General features: G+C 48.1%; 2 protein-coding genes across 17 annotated transcripts in view; one reads left to right on the forward strand and one right to left on the reverse strand.

The window, feature by feature from the left end:
- The window catches only part of HNRNPH1 (heterogeneous nuclear ribonucleoprotein H1), a 16,008-nt gene extending 1,584 nt beyond the window's left edge, over positions 1–14,424 (reverse strand). Inside the window, exons 1-15 of one of the 14 annotated variants that reach the window (XM_038149873.1) lie at positions 14,083–14,424; positions 13,399–13,510; positions 7,498–7,557; positions 6,621–6,758; positions 5,603–5,758; positions 5,259–5,402; positions 3,624–3,762; positions 2,444–2,622; positions 2,138–2,209; positions 1,926–2,059; positions 1,624–1,759; positions 1,371–1,454; positions 1,205–1,255; positions 790–873; positions 82–174 (exon numbers count right to left, since the gene is read on the reverse strand). In XM_038149873.1, the coding sequence (XP_038005801.1) occupies positions 82–174; positions 790–873; positions 1,205–1,255; positions 1,371–1,454; positions 1,624–1,759; positions 1,926–2,059; positions 2,138–2,209; positions 2,444–2,622; positions 3,624–3,762; positions 5,259–5,402; positions 5,603–5,758; positions 6,621–6,758; positions 7,498–7,557; positions 13,399–13,447 (1,519 nt within the window). In that variant the 5' untranslated portion in view covers positions 13,448–13,510; positions 14,083–14,424. Of the gene's footprint in view, positions 1–81; positions 175–279; positions 343–789; positions 874–1,204; positions 1,256–1,370; positions 1,455–1,623; positions 1,760–1,925; positions 2,060–2,137; positions 2,210–2,443; positions 2,623–3,623; positions 3,763–5,258; positions 5,403–5,602; positions 5,759–6,620; positions 6,759–6,952; positions 7,048–7,497; positions 7,558–13,398; positions 13,732–14,082 lie in introns of those variants that run through there. The other 13 variants (XM_038149887.1, XM_038149882.1, XM_038149879.1 and 10 more) reach the window with 13 other exon arrangements.
- LOC119706342 (deoxycytidine kinase 1-like) lies at positions 7,564–12,840 on the forward strand. 3 transcript variants are annotated; one of them, XM_038149889.1, is made up of 7 exons: positions 7,564–8,434; positions 9,056–9,171; positions 9,568–9,761; positions 9,979–10,126; positions 10,346–10,461; positions 11,782–11,881; positions 12,556–12,840. In XM_038149889.1, the coding sequence occupies exons 1-7, from the start codon at positions 8,335–8,337 to the stop codon at positions 12,586–12,588; spliced, it is 807 nt and encodes a 268-aa protein (XP_038005817.1). In that variant the 5' UTR covers positions 7,564–8,334; the 3' UTR covers positions 12,589–12,840. The 3 variants fall into 3 exon arrangements, 2 of the variants coding, with proteins under 2 accessions (XP_038005817.1, XP_038005816.1); XR_005258508.1 differs by lacking the exon at positions 12,556–12,840 and having other exon boundaries at positions 9,979–10,187; XM_038149888.1 differs by having other exon boundaries at positions 11,782–12,840.
- Positions 14,425–18,544: the final 4,120 nt, after the last annotated feature.

An 18,544-nucleotide genomic window follows, 5' to 3' on the forward strand; every position in this document is an offset into this window, starting at 1 on the left:
CACAACCCTTCAACACCAGTGAAGGGCATGTTAAGCCAGCTGCACCTGGCCCAATGGAAACCAACAAAGAAATGCTCTTACCATAGCCACTCATGCTGCTTTGACCTCCATATCCTCCTCCATAACCCCCACTCAGCTGCTGGTTGCCTGGAGCACCGTAACTGGACTGGCTCCCTTTAAGTTAAGGGTAAAAACATTAAGAACTTGCCAGTCAAGATCTGCTCATCATTAACAAACCCAGCCCTCACCCAACCAACAGCCCCTGCACTCTGGCACTACCTTGCTCACACCAAGGGAAGTTTAACATGCTCAAGGAAAGTGATGGGGTTTCTAAAGACATCCCTGCAATCAAGCAGCAACAAGAACTTTAGAAGTTACTTTTACAATTTCTGTGGACTATACTAAACAGGATCAATCTGCAGTGCAACACACCCCAACAAACTTAAGCTTGACTTTAAGGGACCTCACACTGAGTGCTGCCCTTCCAGAAGCACAGAAGCTCATTAACTGGAGTCACTCGTGTACATGGTCCTGACAGACTTATTCCTGCCCCAGACTGATTGTGCATCAATCACATCAGAGCAGTGCTGTGGCTCAGACACACATACCTCCATTTAAACAAACAACTGCTCTTCACCTCATCACTTGCCTACACTCCTTTCTGTAGTTTCAGTATCAGCATTAGAACTATAAACATTTTGTAACCAAATACTATAAAAGCAGCAGTGCATCCACACCCCCCACCCCAGCACCCTCGAGAGAAAGGAGCCCCCCAGAAACCAACCCCACCTTCATCTCCGAAACCAGCCCAGCTGGGTGTCAGGAGGGTATCTGTCTTAGAGGCATAACAGCAACAGGCATTTAAGACTTGTGCTGCAAACACACATTTTAGATTTTTAAACAGTTTTGGGGTTTGCTAGAGCAATTCAGACCATTTCTCCCAATTCCAAGTATCTCTCTCTCACCACCAAGACTCAGCTTGAATGGCAGGTCACATGCCACAGATACATCCTCCATCACCAAACTATGTTCTGGTATCCCCCAATAAGGAAGGGGAAGGAGAATAAAAAGGACAGGCATCTCTCAGATTTTGCACTACCGTGCTCCCAAAGAAGCCACTCATCCCACCAGGCACACCACACTCAGCGCCACAAGTTTATTCAACCTATTAAAGCTCAAATGTATCCCCAAAATGATTATATACCTGGCAATGTGCTAGTGTTCCAATCTTGGACTACCCCTTCCGACTCCTTGACTGTGTGATTAAGACAGAATGTTGAATTTCAGTTTTGATGCCCACAAATATACACAATAAAGCAGGAGCTGTACAAAGCAAGCCAGCTTCCAAGTGCAGTGACACCATTACATACCCATTGCTCCCATCATCTGACTGCCATAGGCACCACCAGTTCCTCCTGCTGTAGAATTCAGGAAGAGTTCTACATATCTGTGTTCTGCAAGAAGAAAGTTTTCCCATGAGAGCATTTCACACCAAACCCATGCAGCTTGTCTCACTGCAAGTGAAGCTGCAGTGGAATCTCTGGCAGTCCAGTTGCAGCAGATGCACTACACCGCAGTGCTGGCAGCTCTCTAAAGCCACCTCTTCTGAGCAGTCAGACTTACGCATGTTTGCTTTGTCTTTGGACATAGCAGCCACTGCGTCCTCGTGAGTAGCAAATTCAACGTCTGCCTCTCCGGTTACTCTGCCATCCGGTCCGATTTCAATGTGTACTCTTACAGGGTTCAGAGGTGAGAAGAACTACACATGGAACAGTCACACAGATTAAAACGCACCAATGCAACAGTTTGGGTTTACAACAAGCCGTTTTCTCCAGAGGAACACTGCAGCTGCAGTGCAGCTGGTATGTCCCCACAAGGACCCGGGGCCCGAAGCCATGCACTGGGGAGCAGCGTGTGGCACTCACGTTGTAGATGTCGTTCTCCGTGGCTCTGTAGGGCAGACCTCGCATGTGGACGCAGTGGCCGGTCGTGCTCTGGAAGGTGGACGATCCGTCGCCGTACCTGTGGTCCGACATCCCTGCGGAGAAAAGAGTCCATTCTAGGTCTTTCAGATGTATTTTAGTTTCTTTTGGGACATGTCGTAAGTTCAGTTACTGTTCCTATTAGAGATCCTTACCTCTTCCAAATCTATCAGAACCAAACCCATAGCCATCATTATACCCATTGTAGTCATCATAACCTCCATAACCTAGAAACAGATTGGACATGTTCATTTCAACTACACAAAGTTTCAAATAAACTTTCATTTCGACTACAGAAAGATCCAAATACACAGTACACACTGCAAACAACGACTACTACAACATTTCATTTCTTCTACAAGAATTAAGGCCAAGGACACATACACAGCTGGGGAGGCACTACCAGGTCCAAGAGTTGCTGCTTCTCAAAGGAGCAGCTCCCTGGGCCCCCGTGCACTTACCTCCTCCGTAGGCTCCACGCCTCATTCTCTCCAAGCTACTTCCTCTACCCAGACTGTTGTACCCGCGCGTCAGGCCGGGCCTGTCGTACGGACCAGGTCTCTGCATGGCCAACAGCTTGCGGGGAGGGTCGTAGTGAGTGCGCACCTCTGCTCGGCTACTCTTGAAGATCTCAATGTACCTACAAGTGTTTGCACAGGCAGAAGTCAGTCTTTGATTCCTTCCACAAACACCTCACAACTTCACATTACAACAAGCCATTTAGTCATAGCCTCGACACTGGCAGTAATTTTAAGCCAGGTTTCTTTACGTTATGTAGGCAATGACTTTCTATTATTAGCACTACATTACATTTAAATCAGTGTATTTTCAAGAAATTAAAATTACTGAAGGGTTTATGTGCTCCTCATACTTTGCAGTATCCCAGCCTTAAGGGCGGGGGAGCGATATTGATTCCCCACCCACCTCCCCCCAATTTAAAATGTTAGTCAAACAATGTAGGAGGGACCAGCGTCCACTCAACTCAGCACTGTTGCTCGAGGCAACAGAAACAGAGGGTTAAAAACCCGATCTCCACCGAGAGTTTAACCCATCAGGATGCCACAAAAAGCTCTGCATGTACTACTGAACCCAGCCTATGCTTCAGTGATTCAGCGTAGGCAAAAGGTGCATGCTTCAATGAAAAATAGTCACAAGTAAAATTGAATAAAAACCCTTTGTGACAATTTCTTGAAAGCTATGCTTATTACATTGAAGATTAATACAAGTAAGTAAATTTGTTACATTTCAACTTATAAAACAAGTTTAGAAAGTATCACATTTTCTTATGGTAGTAAGAATACTGTGCATGTCTTTAGAGCTAAAGGCAGAATTGGTGCTATTTGAGAAGTTAAAGCCATAGTCTCTCAACTTTGTCATTTCCAAGCTATAGTTTTGAATGCCTGTTACTACTCATTTTCCAAAGCACATTTTAGTTTAGCCCAATTTTATCTTGTATTTTTGGGTAGATCTATAAACAGTCTGTGCCACACGCACTGTAGCAATCAGTACCATTACTCATCGCCAAGTTAGAGACCACAATATTAATTTTGATTTGGGTGCTAACACTTTCAGAAGAGAGAATATGGATTTAATTGTTTACCATAAGAAAAGTGACAGAGCCAACCAACCATCCATCCCCACCTGTGCCCTATTCTTTCCTTGTGTTTCTTTAGAGCCTTTTCAGCTATTTCCTGTGAAGCAAACTGCACGAAGGCCTCCCCCGTACTCCTCCCCTGGAAGTCCACCGGCAATGTTATCCCATTTGGCACGATTTCCAACCCTTCAACCCAAGGACAAATAACCCCAGTAGGGGGGCAATATTAACATCACAAGCCCAGTCATGAGTTTTTTCTTATAGCTTTAAAAACACCAGAATTTAAACACTTTTAAGCGAATGGTATGTTGATTCTAGAACACCAGAATAAAAAAGGCACATCAACAAAGAGCTCCACGATCACATACCATTCAGTTCAGGTTCTTAACCCACCCTGCAGAGCTCAGAAATGCTCCGAGGGTCAGGGACAGCCCCCCAGAGAAAGCATCTAATGCAGGGTGCGTTAAGAACTTCACACATCATTACAAACCTCGTCAATTCTGTGAAAGTATTTAAGACGAACTTTTTAAGAGAACTTAAATTTAAACACAGCAAGTTAAACAGCTTAATATAGAACAAGTAATTTTACTAGAAGTCACTCAAGTAAAATAATTAGTCTTATGCAAACATCAAGTTTCAGCATTTTTTTATCTTTAGGAGTGCTTAATTAAGAAAAAAATCATGAAGTAATTTTTAAGTATTAGTTCCTGAACAGAAGAAACACATTTTGTATATTAAGCACATGAACAACTTATAAAGATTGAATTACTTCACCATGTAAGAAAAAAACAGCTTAAAATGCACATGCTTAGAAATTGCTCATGTTCATATCACCAATTCAGAAAACAAAAAAGAAAAAAAACAAGTTCTGAAACTGTAAAACTGGTAATGTTTCTACTGTATTTTAAAGCAAAACAGCAAGCTTTATCACATCTAGTAACAGCAAAACATTTAGAAATCTAGTATTTTGAAAATAATAACAAGTGAAATCCTAAACAAACAACAGATTCCATTCTTAGACATTTAATTAGTCTAATTCCAGTTTGTAAACATAAAACAGCTGCAAAAAAAGTAAAAATTAGTCAAAACAAGACATTATCCCTTCATCCATAAAAAACTTTGAGCAAGGCAACATCAAGGGTCTGGTGAGTTTTTTATCCCCATAGGAAGAGAAAGGGGCAAATCTATAGATCTGTATTTGGGTAGAATTCAGCAGGTTTTTTTCTGCATCTCATTCAATACTGGCTCTATGTTGGGAAGAGGTCATGGGCCCTTACTGAGAACCTGCTCCTTACACAGAGCCCACTGGTGTGTTCTACATCCTTCACTGACCAGGGCCAATCATCCAAGGCCAGGGGTGGAAGTAGCCTCCCACATGCAATGTTCAGCTTTATTTGGAAAGCAAGACCCTCTTCTAGAATCCTTTCTTGGAACAGCATGTCCCACCAAGTATAAATTCAAGCACCCTTTTGGCATTCTCTAAATTATTTAATTATCAAGTATTTTAGGAAGTGATCCAAAGGACTCCTCATGCCCAGAAAACTAGTGAAGAATTGCTTTATTTACTTTTAATACCCATGATAATACTGTTGGATGTACTACTGGGCAATCCATGTTTGGTTTGTTGGGGTATTTTTAGCATAAACCAATAGTGCTATAGCTACTACTTTTATCCCACATACCTGAAAAAAACTGTACAATTTCTTCTTTACTACAGCCAAATGGGAGTCCTCTAAGACGTACAAAACCATCATTAGCTGTATCAGGGCTGTTGGGACCAGTATGCTTCAGAACCCAGTCCATTTCAACGTTGTTTGACTTGAAAACTGTAAAAGGCACTTAGAATTAATGCATTCTGGAGTAAGGAAGAGCTTTTAAAGTCATTTGCCTTGAAACTAGTCAACTTATGATATGCAAGTCCATTTGTCCTTTCACATGCATTTTAAAGAGACAAAAAAGGCAATTAACCAAAAACCCATCAAGCACAAACACAGCATTGTCAGTTACTAGACCAACTGAGTCAAACCTTCAACGTATCTGTGTCCCATTGTTTCTCTGTCTTTTTTCAGGGCCAATTTCACATCCTCCTCTGACTCAAGTTCAGCAAATGCTTCTCCACTTGGTCTGCCCTCCCTGGTGTAGATGAAACGGATACCCAAAGCCCCATTCAGAATTTTGCAATCTGAAAATTAAACAGAAAGGCCAGAATTACATTAATTATTATAGGAACAGTGTTACTTTGAAAGTTTCAGAGAGCCTAAAACCAAAAATATATTGAGTATCAATTATATCATAACAATAAAATCGGCAGCATTCCTGTTGCAATGCAACTTTAAAGAGACCAATTAACTAACACTAGACACTAACTAAAGTTATCATTCTAGTCAAACCTACAGCTAAAGGATAACTGCAAATTAGCTATTTCCAAAGCTTTTCTGCCTCAAGTTGAACACACTTTGATCTTAACACTTATTAGTGTGAAAAAAGGAATACTAACAATCAGTTTAAGTATAATAAACTAAATCAGAACAAAGTCAAATACATCAAACTTCTGAAGCAGTTTTGAAAGGGTCAGTCACTGCAGAGAGCATGGATTTATCACCACTATTTATTACTGCAAATGCTAATAACCTGGGGAAGGATACACACACTGAACACTTACATTGTCCCAACAGACATTAGTCTATTGGGACAATACAAGAACTAAACTGATTTAGCTTTAAAATTCTTGCTTCAGGTTGAACTTTCTTTAAAATTGAACCTTCTGTCTCCTGGTTACTCAAACAGCAGAGGCAGTTGTGGCTATCCCAGCAACTCAGACTAAGCCCCTCTGTGTTGAGTTCCTGCTAGCATGAACATGGCTTTGCATCCCAGATTCTGGCTGAAGCACTTGTTGCACTACAAACTGCACTGGCTACTGAATGCCTCCTGCAACTGCTTACTACAGCATTCTCACCGCTACAGTGTCCCTGGTAGGGACCCCCAACTGACAGCAGAGTCCGACCCCTCTCCCATACCTCTTATTCCTCCACAGCCCCACTTACCGGAAAAGAACCTCTGCACCTCCTCGGTGGAGCAAGACCAAGGCAGCCCCCGGACTTTCACCACGTATCCCTCGCTGCTCTCTGTGTTCAGCATCACATTGGGGGCGAGGCTCTGCTCTGTCTCTGTTTCTGTGGTAGCTGGAAAGACCAGAACGGGCCCTTTGAGATGCTGCTCAGCACGGCCGCCACCCGCACCCCCTCAGAGCGCCCGGCGGCCCCCCTGGCCTGTGCCCCGGCCCTCCCTGATCCTCCTCTGCCTCGGCCGCTGCCGCCTCACACACACGGCGCCGCTCCCGCCCCCGGCCCGCGCCCTGCCCCTTCCCCGCACGCACACATGGTGGGGCTCCGCGCTGGTTCTAGGGCTCCGAGCCTGATCCACTGTCCGGACAGCGCCTAGTCCCGGTCAGGCGGCAGCGAGCGGGCGAGCCTGCAGCGAGAGCGCGCTAGGAAATGGCGGCGGGTGCTCCCGCTTCCGCTGGGCCGGGCCTTCCTCCGCACAAAGAGCGCGGTCCCGGACGCCGCCCTGGCGGGCCCCCGGCGATGGCGCAGCGCCCGCGGCCGGTACGCGGGGAGGGCCGCGTGACGAGAGGGCACGGAGCGCCGCGAGCCTCGGCCGAGCACGGGAGCGGCCGCGGCGTGGCCGGGATGGGTGCGGGGCTCATGTGCCCGGTGGGGCCCGGCCCCACCCCCGAGCCCCCGCGCGCCGCCTGTGCGCACGCGCCGCCCGCCCGCCGCGCCGAACAAAGCCCCGGCCCCGCGCGCCGCTCTGCGCGTGCCCCGCGCGCTGCCGCCCCCGCCCCGCCCGCCGCCGCTCCCGCGTGGCGCGGACCGCGGAGCGCTCTGGCTGCGCGCTCCGTGCGTGAGAACTAGCACTTACCAGCTTCAAAGGCTGACGCTACCCCACGTGAAACAATCTGCTCGCTTCGGTCACTGAAGCCTGGTGTGTTTGGAGGAGATGGGGAAAGAAGAGACAATGGGTCACAATTATCATAAAAGAACGGAAAAGTTACTTCCCTCCCATTTCCTCCAAACACACCAGACCTAGCTAGATTTCACCTTGTATTACCGAGGAGGAAGGAGGAAGTTGGAATAACTCATTATCTAAGAATCCTCCATCCCCCTTCCCCTTGGATAACCAGCTCATGTTTCAACTTGTCTACACAGTTGATAGAGGACCCATGCCTAGAGTTAAGCAGGCTCCTGGAGCCCCCTCATGGGTGTGTGGAGCCCAGAAGCTGCTCTGAGTAATCTCCGGATGAACGCCATTCATCCACGAGTGTTTCTCCTCCAGCCAGTACCAAAACAGATTCGGAGCCTACAATGCCCCATCTCATTGTATGTTCCAAACTAACAACCACCCCACCCCCACAGCTGGAGGCTTTTTAGACTTTTTTTAAGTGCACGCTCAAGTTTACGTAAGTAAATCAAACAACATGGCGAACTCGTTTACAGAAATGCAAATTAGATCAGTAAGTGGAACCGTGCTACAGTCACTTCCTGCACAAAGCTCTCTTCTCCATTTCACTTGCCGAACGCCCATTTTGTAACACCGCGGCAGCAGGAGCTGGGCAGGAGCGGCGGGGGAGGGGGCAGCGCCTCCGCCTCTTCCCGGGGAGGACTGGCGGGAAGCGGCCATCCCGCCCACCCGCCTGGCGGGACGCTTAAAGTGCGCTGGAGCAGCCGGGAATCCCTTGAGTTCCCGCTCGGCACCGCCATGTCTACCCCCGCCAAGCGGCACTGCCAGAGCCCCGCCGGCTCCCTCGAATCCAGCTTCCAGAAGCGCCTCAGGAAGATTTCCATCGAGGGGAACATCGGTAAGCTCGGCGGAGAGGGTACGGGAGGCGGCTCAGGGTGGTGGGGGACACCGGGGGAAGGAGGGGGGGTGTCAGGCCGGGAGCACCCCAAGGGGTTTGGATGCCGGGCGAGACAGACAGGGGCGGCTGCGGCGCTTGTTGCCGGCTCTGGGGGCAGCGGGGGGCTCTGCAGGGAGGGCTGCACCGGGACACGAGCCCGGAGGGAGGCTGGATCGGATGGGGAGCTCCCCGAGCAGGGTGCCCGTCAGTGACGGCAAGGCGCAGGGCGGGCTCGGGAGCACAAACCCCCGGTGCCCCCCGGCCCGTCCGGGGCTGCGGCAATCGTTCGCTCCCGCCGCCCGCGCCAAGTCCCAGCGCCTGCGCGGCCGCTCCCCCGCTCTCCCCCCCAAGCTCCGCCCGCCTCGGCAGCTCTAAAATGTCGGCTGCTCCTCGGCCGCCCTTATCGCCCGCTCGGCCGGGCGCGGCCCCTCTGGCGAGAAAGATTAGCGCAGTTTGCTCCATGGCGCACCCGGCCGGCCCCGCGCCCCAACAGACGCCAACAACCTTTAAACTGCGCCCCGTCCGTCACAGCACCAGAGCGATCAGCCCCCACCCCTTTGTGAACTGCTCTAATCTTCGCAGCTGCGGGGAAGTCAACGTTTGTCAGGCTGCTGGAGAAACACAGCGATGAGTGGGAGATCATCCCCGAGCCCATCGCTAAGTGGTGCAACATCCAGACAGCCGAGGATGAGTATAAGGTACGTGCGCTGGATTCAGGCAGGAAGAAACTGCAGGGAGTTGCACAGCCGGGGAGCTATGCCAAAACCCAGCTATACTTAGTCTGCAGCAGCCAGAGTCATCCCCACTATCATACCACAGTTGGTCAAGCACTCTAATTGTAAAGGCAAGATACTACCGAACGTATATTCCAAATCACATCCCCTACTCCACGGGAATCACACTAAAATCTGAAACTCAAACTGCTCAAAGAAGCTGTCATGAAAACCACCATCACCTGAGGAAAAAGTCTCTTAGGTCCTATGCCTAAGCATTTTCTTAGTAATAAAAAGAATGCCATGAATTTTTAAACGTATCAGAATTTTGGACTGAGAAAAGCACTATGTTCATATTAACTTTTTTCTCTTGCCCTCTAGGAACTTTCAACATCTCAGAAGAGCGGAGGAAACTTACTTCAAATGCTGTATGACAAACCCACACGATGGGCTTACACATTTCAGACTTATGCCTGCTTGAGCCGAGTAAAAGCACAATTAAAACCTCTCTCAGCCAAGCTACACGAAGCTGAACATCCAGTGCAATTTTTTGAAAGATCTGTGTACAGTGACAGGTAATTACTCTCACAGCATGGCAAGAACTCACATTAACAATTTCCAGGTCTTTAAAGACATGGAGCTGAGGAAATACTTGATATTTAAACTAATACCTGCAAGGGAGCAGGCTTGATTAAGGCATTTTTTTCAATACCATCATTCTGTTCTGATGGCAAGTGTTTTGGTAATTCACTTTTGTCTTTCCTGGCATGAGACTGATGTCTTTCATTGCAGATACGTGTTTGCTTCTAACCTGTTCGAGTCTGGGAGCATTAATGAAACAGAGTGGTCTATTTATCAGGACTGGCACACATGGCTTTTGAATCAGTTTCAATCAGATATAGAACTGGACGGCATGATCTATCTCAGAACCACACCTCAGGTATGCTCACTAAAAATGGAGGTTTCTCAGTTCCAGTTTCATTTTCCAGAGGCTGAAGAGGGTACAAAAAAGTTATTTTAGATTTAACTCGTTTATGTTCAGCCAACCATTTAAAATTAATGCTCACTAATGTCTAGCATTAGTCCAAGTTAAGCACTACTTGATCCTTTTAGCTGATATAAGCTACGTGATTAATGACTATCCTTTTTTTTCCCCCAGAAATGCATGGAAAGGCTACAGATGAGGGGAAGAAAAGAGGAGCAAGGAATTGAGCTTGAGTATCTGGAAAACCTCCACTATAAACATGAAACCTGGCTTCATGAAAGGAGTATGAGGTAGGAACCCATTTTCTGTAGCAAGTTTCAGCTTGCAGGCAAGGCTCTTGCCTACCTACAAGCCTTAGTTTTATCGAGTTTAGTGCAAGTCTAGTTTCGGGTAGTTGGATACACTCATACCCACTTCAGGTTTCAAGAGATGGAACTTCATCCAATTTGAAACCTTTGTTAAACATTAGCTTTAACTAGGAAGCTTTACAGTTGTAACTCCAGCAAAGATATGGATTTTGCTAATTGGAAGGACTCAGAAATAAGACACTTAAAATGGTGGTCAGGGGCCAATCACATACATTTCTCACCAAGCAGTTTCTGATGCAATGTAAGGGGGCAAACAAGGCCCTAACAAACTTTAAACTAGCAGGACTGCATTTCAATAAAGTTTAAATATTAATCCTAACTTAAATTTAAACAATAATCAGAAAGCCTTTTGGCAGACCTGTTACACACAAGAAACTTAATTAGCAACCAAGCAATCTCTGCACACCTTCCCTCAAGTTCCTTATTGACTCTTACTGGCTTTCCCATCTAAAGAACCTCTGAACATGAAAACAGACTTTAGATTTTTCCCTAGAGGAGTCCAAAATATTCTACTGAAGGGGAAGCATTACAATTCCAGGAAAAGTACATTATCAGTTTGATCTACTTGCTCAAGTTTCACATGGGATGACCCAAATGCTTAGGAGACAGAAGGCAGTGCGTAGTGTGGAATTTTGGGAATGTTTACGTTGTATACTCATTCCAAACTTAGTAAGGAAGCACTTCCTGGGTTTGGAATAGGAACTGAAGTGTGCAAGTTCGAATGTTGTTCAGCACACGTACTGCGTTTCAGACACGCCTTCCACACTCAAAGACTAACTACTGCTCCTATCTAAACTGAAGCCAAAGTGGTCTTGTTTATGCCCAAGACATTATAAATACCAGTCTTACAACCTGTTAAAGAGGTCATCCTTATGAAAGGAAGCTTTAAAACTGCATCTTGATAAGTGGATTAAGTGGGGGAGACACAGGGCAAGGGAGATTTTGAAAAAAATAACCCATCTTACAATTACAAAATCGGTTCCTGGTAATTGATTCCATGGCAAGAATGAGATAAAGGAAATTAAGGTAAAAACTATCTTCCCCCCACTTTTACATTACAGATAGATACTAAAAGTTCAGATTTGTGAAATATATGAAGAGCAATTAAGAACAAACGTGGCACGGGCTTTTTATGAGCATCAGCTTTAACATTTCAGGTGCATGCAGTAAGCAAGAGCAGGGGTCTTGAATGCACAGTATTTTGTGTAGGTTTTACTCAAACTGTGTTCTTCCATTTAACAGAGTTGATTTTGAGAACATTAAGGAGATTCCTATTCTTGTTTTGGATGTTAATGAAGAATTTAAGAACGATAAAATTAAACAAGAGTACCTGATTGATAAAGTAAGTATGAATTATTGGGGAATTTGTATCTGCTCTTCTTCTGCAGTTATCATGCACGCAGTGACACTTCCAGAGTGGGAGGGAGAGTAAACAACCATTTGAGGATACAAGGTGGGAATAAAGAGGTCACTTGAACAAAATGGTGTTTACCAATTCCAAGGAAAGGCAAGATTTAGGAAGTAAATGCCAAAAGAAATTCTGGTGGAGTTGTTTGGCTAGTCCATGGGGGGAAAAAAAAACTCCACCTAATACTTAAAAGCATGAGGAAGTGCTCTCCTAGCAAACCCTATAAACCATTTTCTTCATCTTGCTCTGGGTCACCAATTTGAGATTACTGAAGAATGACTCCTTTAAGACAAGACTAATTCCCTCAAATTAACAGCTCTAAATTAACTGGGAAGAGGAGCCAAATGATGAATTGTGGAGGTATTTGTTATTACAGCCTCATGGAAACCAGCAATTAATAGCTTAGTTTTGAGCAGACACTCAGACGTGCCATCTACCTTGCCCCTCTGAAAGGCCACACACATTTCAGCTCATGAATTAAATACAGGGGCAAAAACATCGCTGGAAAACCATAGTGACAGACAATTTCTTCCCAAATAAAGGGAAAAGCCTGGTACTTTAGGTTTTAATGTACCAAATAATACATATGCTTTTTTTTTTTTTGATAGGTCAAGTCATTCCTGACTTCTTTAGAAGATTAAAATTCGAATAACAAGTCGCTGAAGTTCAGTCAACAATCTGTGTGTTTTAAAACAAATGCATTACCTGGATAGCTTATTTTAAAGCAAGTCTGAAATGTAATAACATGATTTGGGGTTGATTTTTATCCTTGTCTGAGCAGTGTCGGTTTTGATAAACCTCTCTGTATCGCTAAAAAGAACAAATTTGGGGTGCTTTGACGGTGTGTTTTTTTGCTGTATATTCTCTGCTGTTTAATAAAGATTTAAAAGTCATATTGCCTCTTGAGTGGCTGTCCCCACGGGGGAGCTCAGCGAGAGGCCGACACCCAGTAAACAGATAGCAGGCGCTGAGCAGGGCTGTTTTGCAATAACTGGCACGGGTTCACCATTTTAAGACGAGACTGTTATGGCGTCCAGAAACCTTTCATTTCAACTTCTGCTTTACTGAGTGGCCGTTTCCACCGGATTTACGCTACTTAAGGCTGGACGTTAGACCTGTAATAAACTGTAATTTACGCTTATCTCGTTTGCGATCTCACGCCCACCCCCGCAGCACGGGGAGGGAGCCGCGGGCGCGGCAGCGGCGCTGGAGGCGGGACAGCGACCCCGAGGAGCCCCCGCGGCCCCGCCCGAACGACGCACGCGGCCGGGGGGAGCTGAGCGGCGCACGCGGCCGGGCCCGTCCCCCTCCCCCTCCCCCCGCGCCATCGTGAGGCCTCCGCGGCACCGGGCCCGGGCGGGCGGCACCACGAGGCCCCGATCGCCAATTCCCCCCTCCCTCCCCCGTTCCCTCCCGCCATCCCCTCCCCGCCCGCCGTCCCTGGGCCTTACCCAAGCCGGGGATCTCGCCCTCGGTCTCCTCGGTGTGACAAGGGTCCATCTTGGCCGCGCCTTCCCCGCAGGGACCGCAAGAAGAACAAAGCTGGGCGGGGGCGCTGAGGCGCTGCGCGAACAGAAACAAAAGCTCAGCGGCGGCCGAAGGGGCGCTCGGAAAAGGCGGATCGGGGCTTCGCGGGGGGTTTCTCAGCACTCCCGCGGGGATGGGCCGCGATACAGCCGCCGGTATTCCCGGTACCGCCCGCTCGCTCCGTCTGCGCAGCGCCCGTTCCGCGCCTATAAATGGCCGCCGGCCGCGCAGCGCCGCGCGCTGACGTCACGCGCCGCCCGCCCCCGCCAGCCAATGGCCGCGTGACAAATTGAACGCAGCCAGTCACGTCCGGCCCCCCGCGCGCGCGGTGGGGGGGGGGGGGGGGGGGGGAATAATGGAGGGGGGAAGCGCGCGACCGCCCCAGGGGTCCCGCGAGCCTCCGTGCCCCCCGCGCCCGCCGGGGGATCCGGGTTCGAGTCCCCAGGGACCCACGTTCGAGTCTCTGCCCCCGGGCTCGCCTCCGGTTCGAGTCCCGCCCCCGCCCGTTCCGCTCCCCAGTTCCCGAACATGGCGGCGGCCTTATCCGTCCGCCCCACGCCCGCCCCGGCGGCCCCACTCGTCCCCGTTTCCCCGGCACCCCCGCTCACGGCGAGCTGCAGCCGTGGGGCTCCGGCGGCGATCGGCGGCTCCGCGCACTGCAGCACCGCCCGCCGCCGGTGTCAGCAGGGCTCGGCTCCGCCTCCCGCCGCGGCGGGGGCCGGGCACGGCGGGGCCTGCGCGGGCCTGGCCGCGGAGGCCTCGAGGGCTCCCCCGCACGTTCGAGGGCCGCTGTGCGGCAGCCCGGGCGCGGGGAGCGCGGCCCGAGCTGAGCAGCCCCGCTGAGGCACTGCCGGGGCTGTTTGGGTCTGGCGCGGGAGGTTTCCGTGCCGGAGCTGCGCCTGCAATCCCCGAGTGGGCGCGGGGAACTTCTCACATGCCCTCCGCGCCCTCAGGCCGCGCTCTCCCGACCACACCGAACGTCTCCACAAAAAATCGCGAGCTGAAGCGGCTTCAGGTTAAAATAGCTGCGAGGGAGCCTTGCTGTGCGATTGAACAGATAAGAGGTGACCTTAGGACTGTGGAGGTGTGGCACCGACTCCAAGCTTTGTTTCTGGCCGAGTGTTAGTGAGTGTAAAGCAAATCCCTTTGCTAATCCCCGTTGAGGCCTTTGCGTTTCTAGCAGTGAGATAATTATAATTTTTGGCATTTTATACTGTGTACTAATACTCTGAGGTACATTTACTGTGTGTCATTTTATTAGTCCTGATTGGTATTTTTAGTCCCTATTACTGCATTTGAAAAAGGACAGAAAATGGGTTTTCTGTTGTTTATGCATTATGATCCACGTGATTAAATGGCTTTAAAGAGAGCTGTAATGGCTGTTCTCTTGCTATGTAATTTACAGTGAGAAATGAAGCCTGATTTGCCTGATATTTTCTTGGTCTTATGTTTATTTAGTTAAACCAGATTCTGATGCTAAGACCTATCTTTAGAGGTCTCTTAGAAAATTCAAATCATCCTGTGTTCACACTGACAAGAAGTTCTACATATCCTTCCAGTGTTAGAAAAAAGGTCATATGACTTCTTTCTGCAAATATGTAACTGCTACTAATCTTAGGCAAAAATCTCAGCCTGCCTTTGACATAACCCACAGTTAGTTTGGTACAGCCACTTCCAAGGGAAGAACGTGACTGTGAGCAGCAGGGGCAAGCAAACTCATAAATAGTTATCAGAAGAGTTTTTATTAGCCAATGTATATGCTGGTTTGAAAGACAAAAATAATTAACAATTCAAATGGAATTACTGCTAACAGAGCAGCCCTTTTCCTCAGAGGCCCTGGCTGGTTAAGTGCTTTTGTACATGGGGGTGGTCTCATGGTGTGTGAGCACTTGCACAGAAGGAGACAGGAGATAAAAATCTTCCTGAAAACATTGGTACAGTTTTCTTCCTTCTATGAGTTCTTCTAGGACTCAGGCAACATGTTTACCTGGCTTTTGTTTTATGGTGTGAGCCTGACACCTGCACCTTCCCCTCCAACAGACCCAGCTGAACCGCAGTGTGTCTGTCACAGCTCACGCTGGAGTTCTGCCTACATGTGTTTTGCTGAAAGGGCTTTGTTCTACTTCAGAACTTCACTGTTTCATCCCTGTGATGGGGAAAGGCACACCTGCTGCCCAGACAGCAGGGGAGAGGAGCTGCTCTAGTTTTTCCGTTTGCATTCCCAGAAGGTTTTGCCCCATTCAAGTCAGCTGGGGGAGTGAGGGCTGTAATCCAAGCCGAGCTCAGCCTGCTGGGTGTTTTCGTGCATCAGGTAGGAAATGGGCAAAGAGGTTGATGCCTTGTGAAGGCTGACCTAGAACAGAGACTAGGGAGAGTTAAAGAATAAAGCAGGTGTTTATTAGAATGCCTCAATGGATACACCTTGAGCAGTACAAGAGCCCACCCAAGATGATCCCAAAATGGTCACAAAATGGATGACCAGTCACCAGGTCTCACACTTCTATAAGTTCTGGTCCATTTGCATGTTGGAGTTGATTGTCTAATTATAGCTTTAGCTTATGAAGTCCCATCCTTGTTTTTCTCTCTTCAGCCCACGCTGTTTGTGCTCTTGGGCCTGAGATTTGGATCATTTGTCCTTGGTCCCCAGCTAGAGAGGGAATTGTTTTGTCTCCCTCCTCTGTGAAGAGAGCTCACCATCCCCTAATATGAAGCTCAGAACTACACACTAAAGCAGTACAGAATCTGAAAAATATAAAAGCTAAAACCTGAGGCATCAAGGTGGCCTCCAGAGCGGAAATCTGCCAGATAGTCACAGCCCCTGTGCAACATCCCAAATTCCCTACAGGTTCGTGGAGAGGAGCCCAGTCCAGCCTGCAGAGAGATGCGTAAAGGTGAGTACACGTGTGGAGTGTTAAGCTGGACCAAAGTAAAGCTCTTGAAACCTGCTACCTGCTCAAGAATTTTCTGTTTTATACAGTCTCTCTTTGTTATCTTGCTTGCACTTCTTTCCAGGGCAAGAAAATAATGAAGAAAATCTGCAGCTCTGGTTTGAGTGTTCTGTAGTCATCCAAGCATATGGAGACACTTTGTGTGTCTGGGAGTGAAGCAGATGCTCATTTCTGAGTAGATTTTGGAGATATTGTTGCAATGCAAAAAATAATTGCCAACGATTCTTTCACAGATCAGCATTTGCCATTACATGGAGAATTGATCAGAACTTAAATACCTGCTCGGAAGAGACGACAGAACTCAGCCCATCAGCACTGTGTGTGCCTTCCCTTTCCTCCTTAGCTGTTACCCATTTCTTCTGCTGCTGCCATCACAGAGTCCATTTTTCATGTCTCAACTACGTGTGTTGCATGTGCCTCATGTTTGCATAGAAGCACCTATAATTCAGTATCTTGTGGTTAATCTGCAAACCTGATTAACTCTCAGTAAACACTGCTGCAGCTGACTTGTTTTTCATGTGGGCTCTGAAAACAGGGAATACATGGAAGTCTTATACTACTGATGCTTTGTATGTTTCTCTGTGTGTGTGACCTCCAGTCAAAAGCCCTACCATCCAATCATAACCTTTCTGTATTCCCCAAGCCTTTTGAAACAGCCTCTAGCTGTGACACTGTGATAAATAGAAGTGAAACAATGCTATTAAAAATGCATGATGTGTATTCTGCCATATTAGATAACATGGCCACGTTCATCACCCACTAATGCTGCCAGTTCACAGCTTTGCCAGTGCAGTCTCCCTCCCATGTCTGATTTGGACAATTTAAGAGGATTTTTGACTACACTTCACTTTTCTTCCTTTTCACCTTTGTTTTTTACCTTTATTCATTTCTCTGAAAATGGTGGTCTGCAGCGTGGATTGGATGTAGCTCATGTTTCCCAGCTTTCCTAAGCTGTAATTCACTAAGAAACCAAGCTGGAAAACAGTTGAGGAGGTTTATAAACACTGTTTTAGTGGAAAGCAGATACCCAAGTCCTTTGTTCTCTCTGGGGCCTCTGCTGCACTTTGAGAAGCTATCACCCTTCCCTTTGTGCCATCAGCTTATCCTCAGTTTGTGCTCACCATCCTTTGCCACTGTGAGAGTGAAGAGTTCTGCTCCCTCAATGGCTGCACCCTTTCAGGGCTCAGAAAAGTTCACCAGCCTGGTTCTTTTCTGTTTGTCAGTGGAACCCAGGCCTGTCACCGTTTCAGTTTTGCAGCATTAGAATTATAGCAGTGGGCAGATCACCTGGTTTTTACCGCTGGAGCTGCCCCACTGTGCGTGCAGGGCCAGCCGGGGTGAGGTGTCTCCCACAGCGTGCGGCAGCTATCTGCCAGTCCTGCTGCCTGAGCTCTGTGGGCATGAGTCAGCTCTGGTCCAGGAGCCATCTGGCTGAGCAGCGCCGTGCTGAGCTCATCAGGCTGCTCCCGGGAAAGGTTTCTTCACTCAGGCAGAACATTCACAGCACCTTGGCACTCCATCGGTGTGCTGCCAGGAGAGAGGTGGAAAGTGGCCTTTCACATACCTCCAAGGTCTGCATTTCTTCACACCCTCCCAAATGGAGAACGAGCTGTAAAGCTGTAGATACTGGACAGAGGGTGACAGTCCAATGTTGGGAGACTGTGCTGTGGTTCTGTATCAGGGCAGACAGCAGTCCTGAGCTCTTGTTATCCTGGCCAACCGCATTCATGAAATGGAGCCTGTTTTAGCCACTCACCCACTGCAGGCTCAGAAGCAGCGACCACAGCAGCTCACTGGCTTCGACCTCACTGGAATGATGATCCCTGACTTTTACCCCTTGCAGGCAATGTTGCCTTAGTAATTTGGGGTCACCCACCTTTCTCTTGTCAACCAGTGCCGCATCAAAGCAACACAGCTGATGCACATGCTCAGGCACAGATCTTTCATTCTCTCACTCCAGAAGTGCTCTGTGAGTCCTCCTGAGTGCTGACCCTTTGGCTCTTCCTACATAACTTTTACCTTTAGTCTCTGAACATAGAATCTGGCACAGCATCGCTGGGGACTGGAGCTGGGCATGCTCTTCCCTGAGGTTCCCCACTGAGGTGGTCAGTTTTCCATTGCA

The sequence above is a fragment of the Motacilla alba genome, chromosome 13 (genome assembly GCF_015832195.1).
Source record: "Motacilla alba alba isolate MOTALB_02 chromosome 13, Motacilla_alba_V1.0_pri, whole genome shotgun sequence".
Classification (NCBI taxonomy): domain Eukaryota; kingdom Metazoa; phylum Chordata; class Aves; order Passeriformes; family Motacillidae; genus Motacilla; species Motacilla alba.